The following is a 26,866-nucleotide window of genomic DNA, read 5'->3' on the forward strand; positions in this document are numbered from 1 at the left end:
CAAGGAGAAGGGCTCTTTTCGGTGATAAACAACCAGGCGACGAACCAGATGCTACTATCGGGGAAAAGCTTCTTAGCCTAATTAAGGGCACAAAGATAGGCTTACCCCTCTAACATCAAAGGGGCACACAATAAGCTCAGGTTGACGTGTGAGGATCATGTGAATCCACCCCAATACCCCAACGCAAATAAAAAAAAAAAAAATCCTAGTTGCTACACGAAGTTATTAAACAGTATTAAAGTGTTTCTTGTGTATATTTGAATTATCAATTCTTTGTGCTCCTTCAATCGTATTTCATCTTTATCATGAAGTGAATATAAGTCACCTTAATTTTAAAATAATTAATTACTTGTATTGCTACTGGGTTTTGAGGCTCACTAACAATTTTTTATAACAAGTTGGTGTAAATTTGTCTTGAACCAAGAGCATTCAAGTAACTAACTTCTGTTTCAGTGCAAGAAGTTCTGAGATTATAATATAAATTTTCTAAATATAAAAGATGCTTTGGGGTAGATTACATGGGGTAGATGGGGTAGATACATACATGTGAAATATGAGCAAATACTAACTAATAGTTGAGCCTGTATGTGTATTTATATAAAACACATGCACAAACATATATCAACAATTTTGTAATTTTTTTACAATGTACAAAATACATTAAAACAAATTTTGAACATCTTGCACCATTCTTTCCACAAATTATCTCTCATACACTTTGCACACGAAAAAATGTAATTAATCTCATGAAAACATTTCATTAATTCCATGATAGTTTGTAATGACCTAAATTCAATAACATTTTTAATTTTTAATGTAGAGTACCACAAGCTTACCTCATTTTTTGTTGAAATATATTCTTCCGCTGAATGTCCTCTTCTGGGCTGTACTTTTTGTTGAACTGCTGTTTATAGTTGAGCCAAGCATTGTTCACATGGTCCATATTCTCATCCACAAACTCTTGTATGGGGTTAAAGTTATACACAAGCTGTTCCTCTACCCCATCAAGTTCTGTCTCATTCATCGATTTACATGATGTTTCTAAACATTACAGTTTTATTAAACAACTATTTGAATACAGAATGATATTTAAAACATAAATGAAACTGTATTGAAAAATCCTTTCTTTTAGAAAAACATTAATCACTCTTTTAGTAACACCCCAGTACAGAAAGGTGAATGTAGATGATCCTAATCTGTAGTATAAGTTTTTTTGTTATATTTGTTTGTGTAATATGTCAGCATTCTGCAAACCACATAAAAAATTACTTTTTCAAAATTTGTGTGAAACCTTCCTTTTCCAATAAATTATGCGGGGATGAATTTGTCATTTAGCAAAATCCATCAAAGCAAATTAATATTAATGATCACATTATGTACCAAAATTCTAAATTAAAATTAAATTTCAATAGATAGTGCTAATTGGTGTTGTTATCATGCATTTCCAAGATCAATTCGACCCCCATTAACTTTGCCATTGTTAAAGTGAACCTTCTCTTTACAAACCTTCACTTTGTGCAGGTCTGTGTTAGAATTGATAAATTGGGTTTGGTTCAAATCACAATTTTTTCTTTAAAATCAGTGTTTTGATTAGTGAAATACTCCAAAGCTTTAAATTGTTTACTGTCACAGAAAATACATTTAATTTCTCTTGCCTGGCCTTGATAAGAAATGTACACAGGACTAATACTAATGTCCATTAGTATGAGGAGATTAAGTTTTATTGAGACTTAATCTGCCACTTTGGATTTTATTAAGATTTGAAATTTTATAAACTATCTATAATCCATAATCGACTAATTCAAAGTGATTTAAATTCCATTAACTTTCAAAATATTGCATGACATTCAATATACCTAATGCACCTTTAAACAAATTAAAATATCAACAATTAAATCTAGTGTTATTAAATCTGAATTTTGATCTGGAATCTGATATAGATGCAAAATTTAAATGCCCAATTCTTCATCAATTTCGCCCTTTCAATTCACTACACCAACCCCTGTCATTTTTATTCAGAAACTCTAAAAGCCAACTTATTGAAGAAATCTTTAACTGCAACAAAATTATTTAATTATAACATTTCATAACTGTTTGGCCAATATAAGATCCAATATTGCCAATAAATTGCCAAATTGCCTCTTAATAATTTCAATGCAATTCCTGTAACCTTTAAAATAATGATGTTAATATAAAGAACATCATTGTGTAAAACTTACTTTTCTATCTCTATTACAAGTTGAGTTAACATTCCTCTGAGCTGGAAAGTTAAGACCCTGGAGTTCAAATTCTTAATTGGATACAACATTTTCACACACTAACCGGAACTAACTAGACAAACTAACTACTAACTACTGTTGTTAGTAGTTAGTTTGTTATATGTATATATATTTCTTGTGTTCGTGTCTTTTTTTTCTTTTTTTTATTATCTGAGCCTAGCCTGAAGTAATGTTGTCAGCCTAGTGTAATATCCTACTACTATTATTACTTTAAATAAATAGTTAAACTTAATTTGTATTCTGATGATTATAGCTAGAAATAACAAATAACTCAGTATGATATAAATGTGAACTTTAATGATAATAAATTAATTGACATACAAGTTTGAATTTTGCAACAAGATGGAGGATACAATAATAATGGTAAATTTTTAAATACAGTTCTTAAATTTTAGGGAAGGGTGGTCGTGCTGGCTTAATGAAATAGAAATATTGGGTATTTTATTTTATAAAAGATATTGTAATTTTGAAAAATAATTGTTGTTAAATTTTAATTATATTAAAATTGAATTATTAGCCAAATCGAATGTTCCTGGGTTTTATGTTCTTCCAATGAATCACTAGTAAACTTAAAAGGAATTTCTCACCCAATGTCTGTCTTCTGCTTCTTTGTACTTCAGTGATAATAAGAATTTAATAAAGTAACCTTTCAAATACTGCTGAATAAATGTAACCAGTTTCTTTATAATAATAATCTTGCTTCACTTCTTTCAGATCCCTCTCTCCTCCTCACCTTTCAAATCTGCTCTCTTCACTCTTCAACAATCATCCCTGCACACTGTATCACTGACTTTAGTTCACTTTTATAACTTTTGAATTTTATATGTAATAAGGTGAATTTTGATTAATTTTGATATATTTAATTGTGTATTTATTATTGTTTGTATTTAAATTTGAGACAATTTATAAATAATTATTCCTTAATTATTATTACTAATAAATTTCTAAATTAAATTAGGCCTAAGTATTGAAATGAATGTGAGATGGGCGTATGAAATGAGTCATTACAATATCCCCTCAGAAATCATGTGAAATAAATGAACATGGTTTCGATACAATGACGAATGAATAGCAAATGATACATATAGATGTGTGATACTTAAAGAGAAGGATGAACCACATTAAATGAGTGAATTAATTGATGATCATACATACTATTTAATAAATTTAATTAACAAACAAACAATAGGGAAAAAGGAGAACAAAATTAACATTAGGGTTAGGTAGTATTTAAGCTAAGCCAACGAACAAAGTTACAAGTTTCTTAGTATACAATAAACAAACAATAGAGAAACATTAGATCAATGGCAAATATTAACTCAATGTCAAAGGACATAGTTTTTTTTTTTGAAATACACATTTAATGAATTGTGTACCGAATAGCGGTATACTTTCCACTAACAAATTATTATCCCCTCCTGATAGGAAAATGTTTATATAGTATTGATTAAAAGTGTCTATGTCACTGGGTGTATAGTTGCACTGTTTATTTGGGGAAATAGTATTAATTTCACACAGGTCCCAACGCGTCAACTTCAGTATCTTCTGTAGCGTTGTTGACCGAGTTTTTATATGGCTTCAAAGAGGATATATGATAAGGTCCATATACATGCTCTTGGGATAAATCAGAAATTTGGTAGGTCGATTTCCCGAGGATTTCTTGAATTATGAATGGTCCTTCGTACACTTCAAATAATTTTGATGTTTCACCAGCTATAGCTTTAGAAAGGTGATGGGACTTTACCAATACTTGGTCATTAATTTGGAGAGAAACTGGTTTTCTCTTTTCATTTATCTTATCAGATCTCTTCTTTCTACTTTCTTCAAGTTTACGTCTTGCAATCAGTAGTTTGTGTTCGATTGGTACTTCTTCAGCTAGAGGGTTTGATACATATTTTTCCCAAAATCTGATATTTCTTGTTCCAAACTGTAGTTCGTTTGGTGTGAATCCAGTTGATTCATGGTAAATTTCATTAAGACATTCATTTATAACAGGTACATATTTCACCCATCTCTTATGATTCTGTGAACAATATGTTCTGAGACAGCGCTTTATTTCTCTAATTGGCCGTTCTGCCAAATTAAAACTGGGGTGATACACTGGACTGTATATTAATTGTATGCCGTGGGATTCAAATTTCCTGATCCATTCGTTACTTTTAAATTGGGTTCCGTTATCTGATTGAATTCGTTTAGGAAAACCGTAATTAGGAAAGTGATCTTGAAATAATTTATGTAATATACTTCTGGTTGTTGCTCTTTGCAGTGGATAAAGTTTAACGAATTTGGTAAATATGTCAATAACAATTAACATGTATTTTGTATTTCCTACACTAGTCGGTAAGGGACCTATGATGTCAACTGCTAACTGGTCATTCTTCTCTCTGCATTTAACTCCTTTGGCTTGACTGTTGAGTGGATGGTTGTTGATTTTGCAGCGCTGACATTTATCACATGATGATAACAGTTGCCTGATTGTTCGATGCATATTCTTGAAAATAAAATTTTCACGCAGTAACAGGAAACATTTTTTTGCACCGCAGTGTAGATAATAGAGATGGCATTCTAGTATTAGTTAGTGGTTTAATTACTGATTCTGGGATGACTATAAGCCATTTGCCCTTAAATTTTTGTAGTAAAGTGTTGTCATATAAACGATAATTAGTATATAATTGTTGAAATTTATTTGTTTCCATAGGTGACTGTAAGATTTCTATAAGTGGTTGTAGTTTAGGGTCTTGATGTTGAAGCTGAGGTAAGTTTCGGAGTTGATCTTGTAGATGTTGGTCGGGAATTCTCTCGATGTAATGAATAGATAACTCAGTGAGGTTGTTTGCATCGCTTGACATGTGTTGTGGGGATATACGACTGAGAGTGTCAGCAGTAATGTTGTCCGTCCCTTTGCAATGGATTATTTTAAAGTCGTACTCTTGTATAGCCAATATCCATCTTGCTAATCTATTGTTTAGCAAACGGCAGGTTTTCAAAAAGGTTAAGGTGTGGTTATCTGTAATTACTGTTAATTTAACGCCCATAACAATGTATCGACACTTCTGTAGGCAGTGGATTATAGCCAATAATTCCTTTTCGGTTGTGGTGAAACGCTGTTCTGCTGGTTGTAATGTGCGTGATATGAACATAATTGCGGCTTTTTCGTTATTTTCTTTTATTTGATATAGATGTCCGCCAATTGCAAATTCGGACGCATCGGTCTGTAAGTAGAATTCTTTGGATGGATCGGGGTGTGTTAGAGTGTTAGTTTTTATGAACAGCTGTTTAATTTTGTTGAATGTTGTATCATCATCTCTAGTCCAATGAAATTTAACCTTCTTTGACGTTAGCCGTAATAGTGGCTGGACTGTTTCAGAGAATTTATGAATAAATTTATTGTAATAATTGATACATCCGAGGAATGCTTTTAATTGTGTACGACTTCTGGGAGTTGGGAAGTTTAGAATTGGTTCAATCTTACTGTTATCCATACGAAGACCTTCATTTGTTAGAGTAAAACCTAGGAATGGTACAGAATCTTTACAGAATTGAGATTTTTCAAAGTTTATTGTCATATTGGCTTCAGCTAGCTTTTTGAATATGTATTCTAGGTGTTGTAGATGTGTATTGAAATCGGGGGAAATGATACATATGTCATCAACGTAAATTGCTGTGAAAGCTTCTATCTCATCATCAAACACGTTATCAAGAGCTCTTACTAGTGCAGCTTGGGAGGTAGAAATTCCAAATGGTGTGACTTTGTACTGGTAGGTCTTGCCTCTAAATTGGAATGCGGTGTATTGACGCGAAGTTTTAGTAAGTGGGATTTGCCAATATGAAGCCGTTAAGTCTACACTGCTTATGAATTTCGCGTTTCTACATTTACTCAGAATTTCGCTAACACTGCGGTTACATTCGAAATCTGGTTTAATTATTGCGTTTATTTTGCGGGCATCTAAACACAATCGAATTTCTCCAGACTTTTTAATTACTGGGATGATAGCATTTACGTAGGTACTTTTGCTTCTCTCGATTATGTTAAGGTTCTCCATGCGTTGAATCTCAGCTTGTACAGCGTCTTGGTATGCTTGAGGTACTGGATAGGTTAATGATTTAAAATTTTTAGGATTTTCTATATTTAATTCATGTTCATATTTAGTGCAACATCCGGGTTTGTCTGAGAAAACGTCCCTATATCGGTATAGTAGATTGATCAAACATTGTTTTTGTTCTTCATTTATGTAGTTATTAGGGCTTAGAGTTTTCATTATATCTTCCACCGACATATTATCTTTGGATGATATATTGTGTTGTGTATCAATGTAATCATTATTCTCATTATTAATCTTGTTATCTTCCCATTGTTTCATAGTGCCATACTCATTAAATGTTGACATTGAGTCATTAAAATCTTCCATAAGCATAACGCCTTGTTTGAGTGGTGGTGATTTCACATAAGTGCCCTTCATTTATTGCCATTACAAACTTCATTATAACCATTTGTATTGTTTATTTTCATATTTATTGTATTATTATTAAAGTTTAGCTCTGCTTTCCATAATTACTTAGCATATCCATTCCTAAAATCACTGGTTTGACAAGATGCGGTACTATAAGAATTGTATGTGAGTAGTCTCGTCAGCTACTGTGACAGGTACATATATGACTCTGTTGATTCGTTTTGAAATGTTATTCCAATAGCAGTTTTAATGGTAGTATTGGCTAGGGGCAGTTCTTCAAAATGGCTTTAATGATTGTTGGTTTGTCCATAAACCAAGACGCTGACAAACAAGTAATAGATGATCCGGTACTTATACATATAGATGTGTGATACTTAAAGAGAAGGAATGAACCACACTAAATGAGTGATGAATTAATTGATGATCATACATACTATTTTAAATAAATTTAATTAACAAACAAAACAATTGGGAAAAAAGAGAGGGACGAACAAAATTAACATTAGGCGTTAGGTAGTATTTAAGCTAAGCCAACGAACAAAGTTACAAGTTTCTCTAGTATAACAATACAAACAAACAATAGAGAAACCATTAGATCAATGGCAAATATTAACTCAATGTCAAAGGACATAGTGTTTTTTTTTTTGAAATACACATTTAATTGAATTGTGTTACCGATAGCGGTAATTATACTTTCCACTAACAAAATTATTATCCCTCCTGATAGGAAAATGTTTTATATAGATATTTGATTAAAAGTGTCTATGTCACTGGGTGTATAGTTGCACTGTTTATTTGGGGGAAAAAGTATTAATTTTCACACAGGTCCCAACGCGTCAACTTCAGTATCTTCTTCTGTAGCGTTGTTGACCGGTCAGTTTTTATATGGCTTTCAAAGAGGAGTTATATGATAAGGTCCATATACATGCTCTTGGGATATAAATCAGAAATTTGGTAGGTCGATTTCCCCCCGAGGATTTCTTGAATTATGAATGGATCCCTTCGTACACTTTCAAATAATTTTGATGTTTCACCAGCTATTTTAGAGCTTTAGAAAGGTGATGGGACTTACCAATACTTGGTCCATTAATTTGGAGAGAAACTGGTTTTCTCTTTCATATATCTTATCAGGATCTCTTCTCACTCTACTTTTCTTCAAGTTTACGTCTTGCAATCAGTAGTTTGTGTTCGATTGGTACTTCTTCAGCTAGAGGGGTTTGATACATATGTTTTCCCAAAATCTGATATTTCTTGTTCCAAACTGTAGTTCGTTTTTGTGTGAATCCCGTCCTAGTTGATTCATGGTAAATTTCATTAAGACATTCATTTATGAACAGGTACATATTTCACCCATCTCTTAGATTCTTGTGAACAATATGTTCTGAGACAGCGCTTTATTTCTCTAATTGGCCGTTCCTGCCAAATTAAAAACTGGGGGTGATACACTGGACTGTATATTAATTCGTATGCCGTGGGATTCAAATTTCCTGATCCATTCGTTACTTTTAAATTGGGTTTCCGTTATCTGATTGAATTCGATTGTTAGGAAAAACCGTAATTAGGAAAGTGATCTTGAAATAATTTATGTAATATACTTCTGGTTGTTGCTCTTTTGCAGTGGATAAAGTTTAACGAATTTGGTAAAATATGTCAATAACAATTAACATGTATTTTGTATTTCCTACACTAGTCGGTAAGGGACCTATGATGTCAACTGCTAACTGGTCATTCTTCTCTCTGCCATTTAACTCCTTTGGCTTGACTGTTGAGTGGATGGTTGTTGATTTTGACAGCGCTGACATTTATCACATGATGAACATAACAGTTGCCTGATTGTTCGATAGCATATTCTTGAAAATAAAATTTTCCACGCAGTAACAGGAAACATTTTTTTTGCACCGCAGTGTAGATAATAGAGATGCATTCTATGAGTATTAGTTTAGTGGTTTATAATTACTGATTCTGGGGGATGACTATAAGCCATTTGCCCTTAAATTTTTGTAGTAAAGTGTTGTCATATAAACGATAATTAGTATATAATTGTTGAAATTTATTTGTTTCCATAGGTGACTGTAAGATTTCTATAAGTGGTTTGTAGTTTAGGGTCTTGATATGTTGAAGCTGAGGTATAAGTTTCGGAGAATTGATCTTGTAAGATGTTGGTCGGTGGAATTCTCTCGGATGTAATGAATAGATAACTCAGTGAGGTTGTTTGCATCGCTTGAACATGTGTTGTGGAGGATATACGGGGGGGGGTGGGGGGGACTGAGAGTGTCAGCAGTAATGTTTGTCCGTCCCTTTGCAATGGATTATTTTAAAGTCGTACTCTTGTATAGCCAATATCCATCTTGCTAATCTATTGTTTAGCAAACGGGCAGGTTTTTTTCAAAAAGGTTAAGGCGTGGTTATTCTGTAATTACTGTTAATTTAACGCCCATAACAATGTATCGACACTTCTGTAGGCAGTGGATTATAGCCAATAATTCCTTTTCGGTTGTGGTGAAACGCTGTTCTGCTGGTTGTAATGTGCGTGATATGAACATAATTGCGGCTTTTTTCGTTATTTTCTTTTATCTTGATATAGATGTCCGCCAATTGCAAATTCGGTGAACGCATCGGTCTGTAAGTAGAATTCTTTTGGATGGATCGGGGTGTGTTAGAGTGTTAGTTTTTATGAACAAGTGTTTAATTTTGTTGAATGTTGTATCATCATCTCTAGTCCAATGAAATTTAACCTTCTTTTTTTGACGTTAGCCGTAATAGTGGCTGGACTGTTTCAGAGAATTTATGAATAAAATTTATTGTAATTCAATTGATACATCCGAGGAATGCTTTTAATTGTGTACGACTTCTGGGAGTTGGGAAGTTTTAGAATTGGTTCAATCTTACTTGTTAATCCATACGAAGACCTTCATTTGTTAGAGTAAAACCTAGGAATGGTACAGAATCTTTACAGAATTGAGATATTTTCAAAGTTTATTGTCATATCTATGGCTTCAGCTAGCTTTTTGAATATGTATTCTAGGTGTTGTAGATGTGTATTGAAATCGGGGGAAATAGACATATGTCATCAACGTAAATTGCTGTGAAAGCTTCTATCTCATCATCAAAAACACGTTATATCAAGAGCTCTTACTAGTGCAGCTTGGGAGGTAGAAAATTCCAATGGTGTGACTTTGTAACTGGTAGGTCTTGCCTCTAAATTGGAATGCGGTTGTATTGACGCGAAGTTTTAGTAAGTGGGATATTGCCAATATCGAAGCCGTTAAGTCTACACTGCTTATGAATTTCGCGTTTCTTACATTTACTCAGAATATCGCTAACACTGCGGTTACATTCGAGAAATCTGGTTTAATTATTGCGTTTATTTTTGCGGGCATCTAAACACAATCGAATTTCTCCAGACTTTTTAAATTACTGGGATGATAGCATTTACGTTAAGGTACTTTTGCTTCTCTCGATTATGTTAAGTTCTCCATGCGTTGGAATCTCAGCTTTGTACAGCGTCTTGGTATGCTTTGAGGTACTGGATATAGGTTAATGATTTAAAATTTTTAGGATTTTCTATATTTAATTCATGTTCATATATTTAGTGCAACATCCGGGTTTTGTCTGAGAAAAACGTCCCTATATCGGTATAGTAGATTGATCCAAACATTGTTTTTGGTTTCAATTCATTTTATGTAGTTATTAGGGCTTAGAGTTTTCAATTATATCTTCCACGGACATATTATCTTTGGATGATATATTTGTGTTGTGTATCAATGTAATCATTATTCTCATTATTAATCTTGTTATCTTCCCCATTGTTTTCATAGTGCCATACTCATTAAATGTTGACATTGAGTCATTAAAATCTTCCATAAGCATAACGCCTTGTTGAGTGGTGATTTCACATAAGTGCCCTTCATTTATTGCCATTACAAAACTTCATTATAACATTTGTATTGTTTATTTTCATATCTTATTGTATTATTATTAAAGTTTAGCTCTGCTTTCCATAATACTAGCATATCCATTCCTAAAAATCACTGGTTTGACAAGATGCGGTACTATAAGGAATTGTATGTGAGTAGTCTCGTCAGCTACTGTGACAGGTACATATAATGACTCTGTTGATTCGTGTTTTGAAATGTTTCCAATAGCAGTTTTAATGGTAGTATTGTGGGCTAGGGGCAGTTCTTCAAATGGCTTTAATGATTGTTGGAGATTGTCCATAAAACCAAGACTCTGACAAACAAGTAATAGATGATCCGGAATACATATAATGTGTGATACTTAAAGAGAAGGATGAACCACATCTAAATGAGTGAATTAATTGATGAGATATCATACATTACTATTATAATAAATTTAATTAACAAACAAACAATAGGGAAAAAGGAGAACAAAATTAACATTAGGGTTAGGTAGTATTTACAAGCTAAGCCAACAGAACAAAGTTACAAGTTTCTTAGTATAACAATAAACAAACAATAGAGAAACATTAGATCAATGGGCCAAATATTAACTCAATGTCATAAGGACATAGTTTTTTTTTCATTGAAATACACATTTAATGAATTGTGTACCGAATAGCGGTTATATACTTTCCACTAACAAAATTAATTATCCCCTCGCTGATAGGAAAATATTTTTTTTGTTTATATCAGTATTGATTAAAAGTGTCTATGTCACTGGGTGTATAGTTGCACTGTTTATTTGGGGAAATAGTATTAATTTCACACAGGTCCCAACGCGTCAAACTTCAGTATCTTCTGTAGCAGTTGTTGACCGAGTTAAGTTTTTATATGGCTTCAAAGAGGATCTATATGATAATGAGTCCATATACATGCTCTTGGGATAAATCAGAAATTTGGTAGGTCGATTTCCCGAGGATTTCTTGAATTATGAATGGTCCCCCCCCCCCCCCCCCCCCCCTCCCCACCCCCCTCTCAATCCCCCGCCATCCCCCCCCCCCCCCCCCCCCCCCCCCCCCCCCTTCTACCGTAACACTTCAAATAATTTTGATGTTTCACCAGCTATAGCTTTAGAAAGGTGATGGGACTTTACCCAATACTTGGTCATTAATTTGGAGAGAAACTGGTTTTCTCTTTTCATTTATCTTATCAGATCTCTTCTTTCTACTTTCTTCAAGTTTACGTCTATTGCAATCAGTAGTTTTGTGTATCGATTGGTACTTCTTCAGCTAGAGGGTTTGATACATATTTTTCCCAAAATCGATATTTTCTTGTTCCAAACTGTAGTTCGTTTGGTGTGAATCCAGTTGATTCATGGTAAATTTCATTAAGACATTCATTTATAACAGGTACAATATTTCACCCATCTCTTATGATTCTGTGAACAATATGTTCTCGAGGGACAGCGCTTTATTTCTCTAATTGGCCGTTCTGCCAAATTAAAACTGGGGTGATACACTGGACTGTATATTAATTGTATGCCGTGGGATTCAAAATTTCCTGATCCTATTCGTTACTTTTAACAATTTGGGTTCCGTTTAAATCTGATTGAATTCGTTTAGGAAAACCGTAATTAGGAAAGTGATCTTGAAATTAATTTATGTAATATACTTCTGGTTGTTGCTCTTTGCAGTGGATAATCAGTTTAACGAATTTGGTAAATATGTCAATAACAATTAACATGTATTTTGTATTTCCTAACACTAGTCGGTAAGGGACCTATGATGTCAAACTGCTAACTGGTCATATCTTTCTCTCTGCATTTAACTCCTTTGGCTTGACTGTTGAGTGGATGGTTTGTTGATTTTGGCCGGTCAGCGCTGACATTTATATCACATGATGATTAACAGTTGCCTGATTGTTCGATGCATATTCTTGAAACAATAAAATTTTTCAACTGCAAGTAGTAGTAACAGGAAACATTTTTTGCACCGCATGTAGATAATAGAGATGGCATTCTAGTATCTAGTTAGTGGTTTAATATTACTGATTCTGGGATGACTATAAGCCATTTGGCCCTTAATTTTTGTAGTCTAAAGTGTTGTCATATAAACGATAAATTAGTATATAATTGTTGAAATTTATTTGTTTCCATAGGTGACTGTAAGATTTCTATAAGTGGTTGTAGTTTAAGGGTCTTGATGTTGAAAGCTGAGGTAAGTTTCGGAGTTGATCTTGTAGATGTTGGTCGGGAATTCTCTCGATGTAATGAATAGATAACTCAGTGAGGTTGTTTGCATCGCTTGACATGTGTTGTGGGGATATTACGACTGAGACAGTGTCAGCAGTAATGTTGTCCGTCCCTTTGCAATGGATTATTTTAAAGTCGTACTCTTGTATAGCCAATATCCATCTTGCTAATCTATTGTTTAGCAAACGGCAGGTTTTCAAAAAGGTTAAGGCGTGAGGTTATCTGTAATTTACTGTTAATTTTAAACGCCCATAACAATGTATCGACACTTCTGTTAGGGCAGTGGATTATAGCCAATAATTCCTTTTCGGTTGTGGTGAAACGCTGTTCTGCTGGTTGTAATGTGCGTGATATGAACATAATTGCGGCTTTTTCGTTATTTCTTTTATTTGATATAGATGTCCGCCAATTGCAAATTCGGACGCATCGGTCTGTAAGTAGAATTCTTTGGATGGATCGGGGTGTGTTAGAGTGTTTAGTTTTTATGAACAGCTGTTTCATTAATTTTGTTGAAATGTTGTATCATCATCTCTAGTCCAATGAAATTTAACCTTCTTTGACGTTAGCCGTAATAGTGGCTGGACTGTTTCAGAGAAGATTCTCTCTTATGAATAAATATTATTGGTAATAATTGATACATCCGAGAGCGAATGCTTTTAATTGTGTACGACTTCTGGGGAGTTTGGGAAGTCTTTAGAATTTGGTTCAATCTTACTGTTATCCATACGAAGACCTTCATTTTGTTAGAGTAAAACCTAGGAATGGTACAGAATCTTTACAGAATTGAGATTTTTTCAAAGTTTATTGTCATATTGGCTTCAGCTAGCTTTTTGAATATGTATTCTAGGTGTTGTAGATGTTGTATTGAAATCGCGGGGAAATGATACATATGTCATCAACGTAAATTGCTGTGAAAGCTTCTATCTCATCATCAAACACGTTATCAAGAGCTCTTACTAGTGCAGGCTTGGGAGGTAGAAAATTCCAAATGGTGTGACCTTTGTACTGGTAGGTCTTGCCCTCTAAATTGGAATGCTGTGTATTGACGCGAAGTTTTAGTAAGTGGGATTTGCCATATATGAAGCCGTTTAAGTCTACACTGCTTATGAAATTTCGCGTTAAAAACCCTACATTTACTCAGAGAATTTCGCTAACACTGCGGTTTTACATTCGCAAAATCTGGTTTAATTATTGCGTTTATTTTGCGGGCATCTAAACACAATCGAATTTCTCCAGACTTTTTAATTACTGGGATGATAGCATTTACGTAGGTACTTTTGCTATCTCTCGATTATGTTAAGGTTCTCACCATGCGTTGAATCTCAGCTTGTCTACAGCGTCTTGGTATGCTTGAGGCTACTGGATAGGTTAAATGATTTAAAATTTTTAGGATTTTCTATATTTTAATTCATGTTCATATTTAGTGCAACATCCGGGTTTGTCTGAGAAAACGTCCCTATATCGGTATAGTAGGATTGAATCATTCAAACATTGTTTTTGTTCTTCATTTATGTAGTTATTAGGGCTTAGAGTTTTCATTATATCTTCCACCGACATATTATCTTTGGATGATATATTGTGTTGTGTACTCAATGTAATCATTTATTACTCATTACTCTTAATCTTGTTATCTTCCCATTGTTTCATAGTGCCATACTCACATTAAATGTTGACATTGAGTCATTAAAATCTTCCATAAGCATAACGCCTTGTTGAGTGGTGATTCACCATAAGTGTGCCCTTCATTTATTGCCATTACAAACTTCATTATAACCATTTGTATTGTTTATTTTCATATTTATTGTATTATTATTAAAGTTTAGCTCTGCTTTCCATAATACTAGCATATCCATTCTAAAATCACTGGTTTGACAAGATGCGGTTACTATAAGGAATTGTATGTGAGTAGTCTCGTCAGCTACTGTGACAGGTACATATATGACTCTGTTGATTCGTTTTGAAATGTTTTCCAATAGCAGTTTTAATGGTAGTATTGGCTAGGGGCAGTTCTTCAAATGGCTTTAATGATTGTTGGTTGTCCATAAACCAAGACTCTGACAAACAAGTAATAGATGATTCCGGAATATCCCATATAGATGTGTGATACTTAAAGAGAAGGATGAACCACATTAAATGAGTGAAATTTAATTGATGATCATACATACTATTTAATAAAATTAATTAACAAACAACAATAGGGAAAAAGGAGAACAAAATTAACATTAGGGTTAGGTAGTATTTAAGCTAAGCCAACGAACAAAGTTACAAGTTTCTTAGTATACAATAAACAAACAATAGAGAAAACATTAGATCAATGGCAAATATTAACTCAATGTCAAAGGACATACATAGTTTTTTTTTTTTTGAAATACACATTTTAATGAATTGTGTTACCGAATAGCGGTATACTTTCCACTAACAAATTATTATCCCCTCCTGATAGGAAAATGTTTATATAGTATTGATTAAAAGTGTCTATGTCACTGGGTGTATAGTTGCACTGTTTATTTGGGGAAATAGTATTAATTTCACACAGGTCCCAACGCGTCAACTTCAGTATCTTCTGTAGCGTTGTTGACCGAGTTTTTTATATGGCTTCAAAGAGGATATATGATAAGGTCCATATACATGCTCTTGGGATAAATCAGAAATTTGGTAGGTCGATTTCCCGAGGATTTCTTGAATTATGAATGGTCCTTCGTACACTTCAAATAATTTTGATGTTTCACCAGCTATAGCTTTAGAAAGGTGATGGGACTTTACCAATACTTGGTCATTAATTTGGAGAGAAACTGGTTTTCTCTTTTCATTTATCTTATCAGATCTCTTCTTTCTACTTTCTTCAAGTTTACGTCTTGCAATCAGTAGTTTGTGTTCGATTGGTACTTCTTCAGCTAGAGGGTTTGATACATATTTTTCCCAAAATCTGATATTTCTTGTTCCAAACTGTAGTTCGTTTGGTGTGAATCCAGTTGATTCATGGTAAATTTCATTAAGACATTCATTTATAACAGGTACATATTTCACCCATCTCTTATGATTCTGTGAACAATATGTTCTGAGACAGCGCTTTATTTCTCTAATTGGCCGTTCTGCCAAATTAAAACTGGGGTGATACACTGGACTGTATATTAATTGTATGCCGTGGGATTCAAATTTCCTGATCCATTCGTTACTTTTAAATTGGGTTCCGTTATCTGATTGAATTCGTTTAGGAAAACCGTAATTAGGAAAGTGATCTTGAAATAATTTATGTAATATACTTCTGGTTGTTGCTCTTTGCAGTGGATAAAGTTTAACGAATTTGGTAAATATGTCAATAACAATTAACATGTATTTTGTATTTCCTACACTAGTCGGTAAGGGACCTATGATGTCAACTGCTAACTGGTCATTCTTCTCTCTGCATTTAACTCCTTTGGCTTGACTGTTGAGTGGATGGTTGTTGATTTTGCAGCGCTGACATTTATCACATGATGATAACAGTTGCCTGATTGTTCGATGCATATTCTTGAAAATAAAATTTTCACGCAGTAACAGGAAACATTTTTTTGCACCGCAGTGTAGATAATAGAGATGGCATTCTAGTATTAGTTAGTGGTTTAATTACTGATTCTGGGATGACTATAAGCCATTTGCCCTTAAATTTTTGTAGTAAAGTGTTGTCATATAAACGATAATTAGTATATAATTGTTGAAATTTATTTGTTTCCATAGGTGACTGTAAGATTTCTATAAGTGGTTGTAGTTTAGGGTCTTGATGTTGAAGCTGAGGTAAGTTTCGGAGTTGATCTTGTAGATGTTGGTCGGGAATTCTCTCGATGTAATGAATAGATAACTCAGTGAGGTTGTTTGCATCGCTTGACATGTGTTGTGGGGATATACGACTGAGAGTGTCAGCAGTAATGTTGTCCGTCCCTTTGCAATGGATTATTTTAAAGTCGTACTCTTGTATAGCCAATATCCATCTTGCTAATCTATTGTTTAGCAAACGGCAGGTTTTCAAAAAGGTTAAGGCGTGGTTATCTGTAATTACTGTTAATTTAACGCCCATAACAATGTATCGACACTTCTGTAGGCAGTGGATTATAGCCAATAATTCCTTTTCGGTTGTGGTGAAACGCTGTTCTGCTGGTTGTAATGTGCGTGATATGAACATAATTGCGGCTTTTTCGTTATTTTCTTTTATTTGATATAGATGTCCGCCAATTGCAAATTCGGACGCATCGGTCTGTAAGTAGAATTCTTTGGATGGATCGGGGTGTGTTAGAGTGTTAGTTTTTATGAACAGCTGTTTAATTTTGTTGAATGTTGTATCATCATCTCTAGTCCAATGAAATTTAACCTTCTTTGACGTTAGCCGTAATAGTGGCTGGACTGTTTCAGAGAATTTATGAATAAATTTATTGTAATAATTGATACATCCGAGGAATGCTTTTAATTGTGTACGACTTCTGGGAGTTGGGAAGTTTAGAATTGGTTCAATCTTACTGTTATCCATACGAAGACCTTCATTTGTTAGAGTAAAACCTAGGAATGGTACAGAATCTTTACAGAATTGAGATTTTTCAAAGTTTATTGTCATATTGGCTTCAGCTAGCTTTTTGAATATGTATTCTAGGTGTTGTAGATGTGTATTGAAATCGGGGGAAATGATACATATGTCATCAACGTAAATTGCTGTGAAAGCTTCTATCTCATCATCAAACACGTTATCAAGAGCTCTTACTAGTGCAGCTTGGGAGGTAGAAATTCCAAATGGTGTGACTTTGTACTGGTAGGTCTTGCCTCTAAATTGGAATGCGGTGTATTGACGCGAAGTTTTAGTAAGTGGGATTTGCCAATATGAAGCCGTTAAGTCTACACTGCTTATGAATTTCGCGTTTCTACATTTACTCAGAATTTCGCTAACACTGCGGTTACATTCGAAATCTGGTTTAATTATTGCGTTTATTTTGCGGGCATCTAAACACAATCGAATTTCTCCAGACTTTTTAATTACTGGGATGATAGCATTTACGTAGGTACTTTTGCTTCTCTCGATTATGTTAAGGTTCTCCATGCGTTGAATCTCAGCTTGTACAGCGTCTTGGTATGCTTGAGGTACTGGATAGGTTAATGATTTAAAATTTTTAGGATTTTCTATATTTAATTCATGTTCATATTTAGTGCAACATCCGGGTTTGTCTGAGAAAACGTCCCTATATCGGTATAGTAGATTGATCAAACATTGTTTTTGTTCTTCATTTATGTAGTTATTAGGGCTTAGAGTTTTCATTATATCTTCCACCGACATATTATCTTTGGATGATATATTGTGTTGTGTATCAATGTAATCATTATTCTCATTATTAATCTTGTTATCTTCCCATTGTTTCATAGTGCCATACTCATTAAATGTTGACATTGAGTCATTAAAATCTTCCATAAGCATAACGCCTTGTTGAGTGGTGATTTCACATAAGTGCCCTTCATTTATTGCCATTACAAACTTCATTATAACATTTGTATTGTTTATTTTCATATTTATTGTATTATTATTAAAGTTTAGCTCTGCTTTCCATAATACTAGCATATCCATTCCTAAAATCACTGGTTTGACAAGATGCGGTACTATAAGGAATTGTATGTGAGTAGTCTCGTCAGCTACTGTGACAGGTACATATATGACTCTGTTGATTCGTTTTGAAATGTTTCCAATAGCAGTTTTAATGGTAGTATTGGCTAGGGGCAGTTCTTCAAATGGCTTTAATGATTGTTGGTTGTCCATAAACCAAGACTCTGACAAACAAGTAATAGATGATCCGGAATCAATTAAGGCATTAGTTTCTACATTATTAATTTTGATGTTAATTTCTGGACATCTTATTTGTATAGGATTAGTTATTAGTGGATGTTCTATTTTTTCCTCAAAAAGGAAATCTTTATCACATATTATGTTGTTAACTTGAAATTCACTACTAGGGTTATAGTTTGAAGAATAATTCTGATTTAAATATCCGAGGTCGTTATTTTCTAGCGCTGTAGTTTCGTATTTTATTTCTGGTGCGATGTTTCCTCGGTTCCGTTCTACAGCGCGCAGCCGTTTCCCGCCGCTGGAACGTCTTCGCTGCGGTCGTTGCCGGTACTAGAAGGTAGATTTCGAGCATTTTCTCCCTGCCGCACGATAGTGCATACTTGTGCCTGTTCTGTGGTGGGGTAATGTCTATCGTTTCCTGGGTAGTAGTGAGTATTCTGTCGATTTTGGTAGTGGTCTTTGTATGGTTGTGTCTTACTCTTGAATTCATTATCATTACGACTGTTGTATGGGTGGTAATAGTTTTTGTTATGTTGGTTTCGATCATTATAATGTTGATTTTGTCCGTGATATTGATTCCTTGGCTGATATGCTCTTTGTTCAATGTTATTATGTGGTGTGACTGGGGATTGGTGAGGTTTCTGGTGTATTGGCTTATAACCAGATGAATTGTGATTTTGGGATGAAATTATTTTGTTCCGTTTTGGGCCGTCTCGGATGTCTTCTCGTTGTAGTAATCATTCAAACTCTTTAATGGTGTTAATGTTTTGGACAGCTCCGGCTGTCCTGAATAATTTGTTCAAACCGTTCCGATAAAATGGTGACGATTTCTTCTTCGGTTATCGGTGGGGTAATCGATTGTAGTGTGATAACACGCTCGGTGAAGTATTCAGCACGAGTCAATGTTCCATTATTCTTGTAATGTTCTGATTCTATTTTTGCACGTATGCCGCGTTGCACATCACGACTCCAATATTTCGTAGTAAATTCTTGTGCAAAATCCTCCCAGCTTTTAATATCGTGTTTTATTAATTGGAACCATCGTGACGCGTGACCTTCGAGACTACTTTCTAATATGTCAATGAGATGTTCAGTGTTAGATGTGTGTGTGAGTTGCACACGACCTATATTTTTTTCGTAATACCTTCTAATTTTTTGTAAAAATTCCATTGGACTGATAGAACGTCCGTTGAATTTTGGCACTTGTCTGTCTACAGAATCTCCTCCGGTACAAATGACTTGCAATGGTTCACATGGTTTCGTCTCAATTTGAGATTTAGATTTTATATTTTCTAATTCACATTCATATTTATTAATACACTCGGCTAGATTGTTTATTCTATCATGATTGTTTTGGATTTGTGGTTGAATTTCATTTATAATGGTTTTGATTTGTATTTTATTTGTTTCCGCGTTTTCATGTCGTACTTGGTCTATAGCATTTTTTATTTCAAAAGCAATTTTATTTTCTAGAGTTTGATTTTTGTTTTGTACCGATTCTAATATCTTGGATTGTTGGTTATTCATCTGTTGGTTTACAAATGCCTTATGTTCTTCAAAACTATGATTTAATTCTCCTCTAATGCTGTCAGTGGATTCTTTAATTTTCAGGTCTATTTTTTCACGGAATTGATCTTGATTGTCCCTTATAGCGTTCAATTCATTTCGGAATTCAGTTTGATTATCCCGCAGTTCATTAATTTGTGCCTCGAGTGTCTCCCTACAAGATTTGATTTCATGGCTAAGTTCGATTTTAGTTTTAGAAATACAATCACTTATTTCGTTTATTTTTGCGTTTAGGTTTTCGTTTAACTCAGATTTAGTGTTAATCAAATTTTCATTAAGTTGTTTTAAACCGTTCATGATAGCATGAAGAGCTGTCGATTGGGATTCGTCAGCGGTTTGTTTATTTGGCCTGTCACTGCCAATGGCATCAACTGATTGAGTATAATGAGAATGTTCAACTACGTTTAGTGTGGGAGGCGCAGTAGCTCCATCTTCACGTCTCTGCAGGGAATCAGGGAAATTTGCCGCGTAGGTGTTGGTAGCACTGTTTTCATTCATCCGTGATTGGTTGTCGACCGCTGTGAGAATGTTGACTTGGTTAGCGCGAGGAATTGTGGGAGTTTGTTCTGCTTCTTCTCTCTGTTCGCTTTCGTCTTCGATACCGTGATTAATGGCGTCTTTGTTTACGTTTAGCACTTGGTTATTTTCCATATTATCTGTTGGGAATGGGTACCGTTTAGGGTATCTTAAATTAAAATCACGGGACATTAATTGCGATAAAAGATAGAATAATATTACAGGACTAATGTATTGTTAATTAAATGTTTATATAGTGAGTTATTAAATAACCTATAGCCTATTGACAGACAATATGAATAAATGACAACTAACTACGTACAGTACTTATGTCTAGGCTATTGTTACGATCTAGAAAATTGTCTCAAATCAAAGATTATAAATATTTCATTAAGCCACTACGTTGGACGCCAATTTTGTAATGTCCTACTACTATTATTACTTTAAATAAATAGTTAAACTTAATTTGTATTCTGATGATTATAGCTAGAAATAACAAATAACTCAGTATGATATAAATGTGAACTTAATGATAATAAATTAATTGACATACAAGTTTGAATTTTGCAACAAGATGGAGGATACAATAATAATGGTAAATTTTTAAATACAGTTCTTAAATTTTAGGGAAGGGTGGTCGTGCTGGCTTAATGAAATAGAAATATTGGGTATTTTATTTTATAAAAGATATTGTAATTTTGAAAAATAATTGTTGTTAAATTTTAATTATATTAAAATTGAATTATTAGCCAAATCGAATGTTCCTGGGTTTTATGTTCTTCCAATGAATCACTAGTAAACTTAAAAGGAATTTCTCACCCAATGTCTGTCTTCTGCTTCTTTGTACTTCAGTGATAATAAGAATTTAATAAAGTAACCTTTCAAATACTGCTGAATAAATGTAACCAGTTTCTTTATAATAATAATCTTGCTTCACTTCTTTCAGATCCCTCTCTCCTCTTCACCTTTCAAATCTGCTCTCTTCACTCTTCAACAATCATCCCTGCACACTGTATCACTGACTTTAGTTCACTTTTATAACTTTTGAATTTTATATGTAATAAGGTGAATTTTGATTAATTTTGATATATTTAATTGTGTATTTATTATTGTTTGTATTTAAATTTGAGACAATTTATAAATAATTATTCCTTAATTATTATTACTAATAAATTTCTAAATTAAATTAGGCCTAAGTATTGAAATGAATGTGAGATGGGCGTATGAAATGAGTCATTACACTAGCCTGACAAAAAATTACAGCTTAGGATAAGTTTGGTTGTGATTCTGTTTTGTCGTTGGTCATAAAGCAACAACTTATTCATGTTTTCAAAGAAAAAGTCACTTACTGTCTTCAACTTGAAATATTGTAGGAGTCGGAGCAGTAGCTGAAAAATATTCAAAGTCCATGTAATGATGGTCTGTCCCTTTCTGTTCATAACGTAATGGTATGATAACTTTGGTGCTTGCTTCCTTCTGTAAATAAAAAAAATGAAATATATTAATGTAATGTATATCTATATAATAAGTAAAAGTTATAAGTTACAGTATAAAAATAAAATCTCAATAGGATAGAGTATAGAAATGTAATATAATTTTGTTATTATTAAAGTGTCTGTTAATATTATAAACAATAAATACATTTTCTGATGTAAAACGCTTTTTTAAGGATGCGATACCTTAAAAAGCCAAAGGATTATAAATTACACTTATGAACATATTTATGTTTAAGTTAATATGAAATTTTTATATCAAGTTTATTGTAAAACACATGAACTCTTACAATAATATAGCAGAAGTGGTAAGTAAACGACATTTGTGTGATTAGTGAATGATGAGAAATCGTATTTAATGAAAGTTTACCTTCCAAAAGAGATAGACAGTGAATACAGTATCGGACACCGACACTCGCTCCCACTTCTCTGCCTTTACACCTCTCATTTCTGCTTCCCCCTTGAACTGTCAAAATCAACATTTCTTTACATTAAAATTGAATAATTTACTCACCTATTTTAATTTATTGTTGGAGCAAATGTATTATTGTAATAAAAATTAACAAAAATATATATAAAACTAAAATATTCTTAAATAGTTTTATTTTAAGTAATGTAATTCAAATTTATTTGAATACATGATGTTAGTATTGAAAGGTTAGCTTCCGTAAGCCTCAACAGGGCAATGAGCTCCTGTCCAACTCTGGCACTTGAAGAGGTGTTGGGATACACTCCTCTGAGACAGGAGGTGAAGAAGACTGGATTAATGAAGCTTCTGAGTAAAATGATGATTAAGTTTACATCCTCAGAAGGACACATGATAATAACACAGGAATTCCTTGAGGATGACATGATAACTTACATTTCAAAGAGTATGGTTAAGAAATACTCGTTTGAAAAACCCTATTTCGTCTCTGTTGAAAATAGAGATAAATGGAGTAAAAAGGAGCTCTGCCCTTCTAAAGAGGTTCTCCAGTATTATGCAGATGGATCACTCTAGACTCAACAGCAGGGTTTGGTATATATGGGCCAGGAGCAAAATTAGCAGTGCTCCTGGGAAAACATGCCAAGCATAAGGCATGGCAATAAAATCATGTGCCAGTAGGAAAGAGTATTGAAAGAGAGCAAGGAAATATATATTTGCGTTTAAACGTTTAAGTGAAATTTTAAATGAAAAAAAAATCAAACTTGCTTACTTCGCCTATACCCAATCATTCTCGTTTGGAATAATAGCCCGGGGTGGAGCGTATAAAACTCTTTTACAGCCACTGCAAGTGGTTCAGAAGGCAATCTTAAAAGCCAGTTTCAAAAAATCTAGGAGATATCCTACTGACACTTTATATCAAGAAACTGCCATTCTATCAATTCGAAAAATCTTAATTAAAACACTCCTTGTTCACATTTTTAAACATTTTTCTCTACAACTTCATATTCTCATAACACACGATATTCACGGAATATTGGAGTCGCATCAATGCAAATCAGTAAATCCTTCTCATCTACAAATTATCTTTATATATGCCATCTTGTGTATAGAAATATCTGTAAATACTTTCCAGACAACCAAATATTCACCTCACCTTCAATATATACATATAAGAAACGCTCGAATGAATGACTGTATCTTATCAGTGCAGAGGAGGCCGAGGCAATTATCATGGCTGACTACAGAAGGACCTGACTTTTGACCTTGCCTCCCCCCTCTTATTGCCCCTTCAACAGCACTGATGCTTCTAGATGGACTTTTCCTATTTTATACATTTATTATTTTTATTTCATAAAGAAATCTGCTAGTAATGTGTTAGGTTGTTCTGCAGGTTGACTTTTTAAAATACATCATTCCTTAATTCTTTTTTTCTTCTCTTTAAATCTTTCCTTTAAACTATTTGTAGTATTTACGCTAATAAATTTCAATACCGTATTATGTAAATACGCACGCACGTGCGTGTGTGTGTGTGTGTGTGTGTGTGTGTTGATGTTATATGATAATTAATCACCAGATTCAATTTGTCCAAAATCTCCAGGGAAGCAACTTGAGCCTACGCACAGGCTCTTCTGCCCATGTAGGCTCATTTCCTAGGCCACTTTAAATTGATGTGTATAATATTTTTATGTACAATGTTGTTATGTAAACATTAAACTAGTATAGTAAATAGATAATATAAATGTAATAGTAAATTTGCAAGCATGTAAATATTTTTTGGAAATAATTTATGATTCAATTCAATTCATACAAATGAATCCAAAAGGAGCAGAATACTTAATATTTTCAGATAATGAGGCACTCAATACCTATTCCTTTGACTCAAAAGCAGTAAGAGAATCTAAGAATGTACTAGTGGAACTGGCAAAGAAGAATAAAGCTACGTTCATTTGGGTGCCGGGCTATAAAGGCATTCTGGGGAATGAAAAGGCAAATACCCCTGCCAAGATAGGCACAGAAATCCTTCTGGTAGGGCAAGAGTCAGGCTGTAGAGTAGCTTTGTCCTCAGCAAAGCTCTAGTAAAATATTGGGAAAAGAGGATTAGACCCTTAACCTGGAGAAAGGTCTTTATACTAAGACAATCTAAAATATTTGTCTCTCTTTATGCAAAAGGATGGTCAGTTCTCCTTGAACAAGTAAGGAGAATGTACACAAAGGTCTTTTCAGGACTATGGGTGGACTCTTGTCCCTTTCTCTCTACACAAAAAAGTATGACTTTTGTTGTGTTGATTACCATAATGTCTTCATGTATTAGATTACATACAGTCTTAGTGTTATTTCATAGGTTTGGCACTTAAGGAAATTAATTATAGATATCAGTTCTTGTAATATAGTGTTCATTTGTTACAACATATAATGGTATCAAATGTCCGAATTCCTGTTAACGTTTTAAAAATATTCTACTGTCAACAATGAGGTTTAAACAAAGAATCCTGGAGCAACACGATACTCCTCTTCTCAATTATCATTACTAAGTTCAGGGTGAGATACTATGCTATTAAAATAGATGAATTAAACAAAATTTAATATAATAATGAAACTTAAAACTTACTTTATAACCTGTCATGTCAGGTAGAATACTCTGAGGCAGGACTTTCTTGTGTAAGGTGCCTTCGGTTTTAAAACATCTGATGGTAGTGAGCACTGGTTCCAACTTGTAGTAGGTACCAAACTTGCCATCTTTGCTGAGTTGATAAGTCTTAACCGTGCCTACAAATATATAAGTATGTTTTATATGGCTTTTTCAGTGCACAAAAAACCCTTAAGAGTTTTTACCTTAGTGTTGTTACTTACTTTTAAAGGCTTATACAGTCATTGTAATGACTATCATATAAGTTTTTCGATTCCCACCACATTGAAAAATAAAATTGTTCCTAATTTAAGCTAAGGCTATAATGGATGCCATCTTGATTTTGCCCTATAAAACAATTTTGAACCAGAAATAATTTTACAGCCTTATTTTTGTCATGTTGGAGATGTTCATTAAAAAAATATAAATATTATGCGTCTTCTTAATATTGTCTTCTTTTAACAAGACCTTACTAATGAGGTACCGCGTGATGGGGTGTGCCATATGAAATTTTGGGGTTACCCCCATATCCCCCATTTTGGAAAAAAGAGACCAAGTTCCATAGGTCATTAAAAGACACATTTTTTTTTAGTTGTTATAGTGTGCTGAATTTGGTATTTATAGAGAATGCCGAACCAGGGATATACAGCCGTTTCCACACTTTTGCCAAACCCTGTATATTATAAGATCAAAGCTCCAACTTTATATAATTTTAATTTACAATTAAGTTATTTCATTTATGGCAGTTACTTTGAGTTTTGAGACCATTACTCCTATCTCTCAAGTAATTATTGCATAAAATGTTACATTCCTAATTTAAAGTTATCCTGGAAAAGAGGATAGAAATCCATGCTTTATACTCCATAAATAACTACAAGCTATTAGTACTTAACTATAATAAGATAAGGTTTTAACCCTATTCAAATTTAATTATTAGGTTTGTTAATTATTGTATACACGTCAATGCTTGTTAAATTGTACTGCTAATATTTATTAGGCTATTATTGTTTTTCTCCTTCAATGAAAGAAGAGGCTTAAGTTAAAAAATAATACTTCATTTAATTTGTTGACTTTATCTACTGCAATACCTGTATTTTTATGCTCAACTACCAAAACATTTCTTCTTTTCTTTGTAATAACTATTTTTCTCTCTTAAGTGATATCTTCTTATTGATTGAAACACGTTATTATAATAAGAATTTGTATAATAAAAAAACACTTTCTTTCAAGATAAAAACAGAGGAAAATAAAAATACACACTGTACTCTCTAGTACTAAAAGATATAATTCGCTGAATAAATTTAAAAAAATACTAAGTAGTAAAAAATAATGCTTTACATTTTCTATAAAACAGCTTCACACAATTACTATTTAATACATAATCAGTATCAAACTGACTTACCATTATAATAGTCTATCCTACTTGAGCCTTGGCTATTGTCATACCAAGCTTCAAACGGTTCAGATATCTCAGCATACGGGATCTGGAGCATTCCTCTCACAATGTATGCTGACGGCCACTTGGGTACATCCTCAACATCGACATCATCAGCTGAAACAT

The 26,866-nt window shown here is 33.5% G+C and overlaps 1 protein-coding gene across 1 annotated transcript in view; it reads right to left on the reverse strand.

Moving 5' to 3' along the window:
• The window catches only part of LOC124368202 (cathepsin L-like proteinase), a 42,823-nt gene that overhangs the window by 14,279 nt on the left and 1,678 nt on the right, over window positions 1-26,866 (reverse strand). The window contains exons 2-6 of the mRNA XM_046825481.1: window positions 26,708-26,857; window positions 25,288-25,445; window positions 22,623-22,718; window positions 22,109-22,235; window positions 837-1,041 (exon numbers count right to left, since the gene is read on the reverse strand). Of these exons, the coding sequence (XP_046681437.1) occupies window positions 837-1,041; window positions 22,109-22,235; window positions 22,623-22,718; window positions 25,288-25,445; window positions 26,708-26,857 (736 nt within the window). The remainder of the gene's footprint in view (window positions 1-836; window positions 1,042-22,108; window positions 22,236-22,622; window positions 22,719-25,287; window positions 25,446-26,707; window positions 26,858-26,866) is intronic.

Source organism: Homalodisca vitripennis, chromosome 1 (assembly GCF_021130785.1).
Source record: "Homalodisca vitripennis isolate AUS2020 chromosome 1, UT_GWSS_2.1, whole genome shotgun sequence".
In the NCBI taxonomy this organism is placed as follows: domain Eukaryota; kingdom Metazoa; phylum Arthropoda; class Insecta; order Hemiptera; family Cicadellidae; genus Homalodisca; species Homalodisca vitripennis.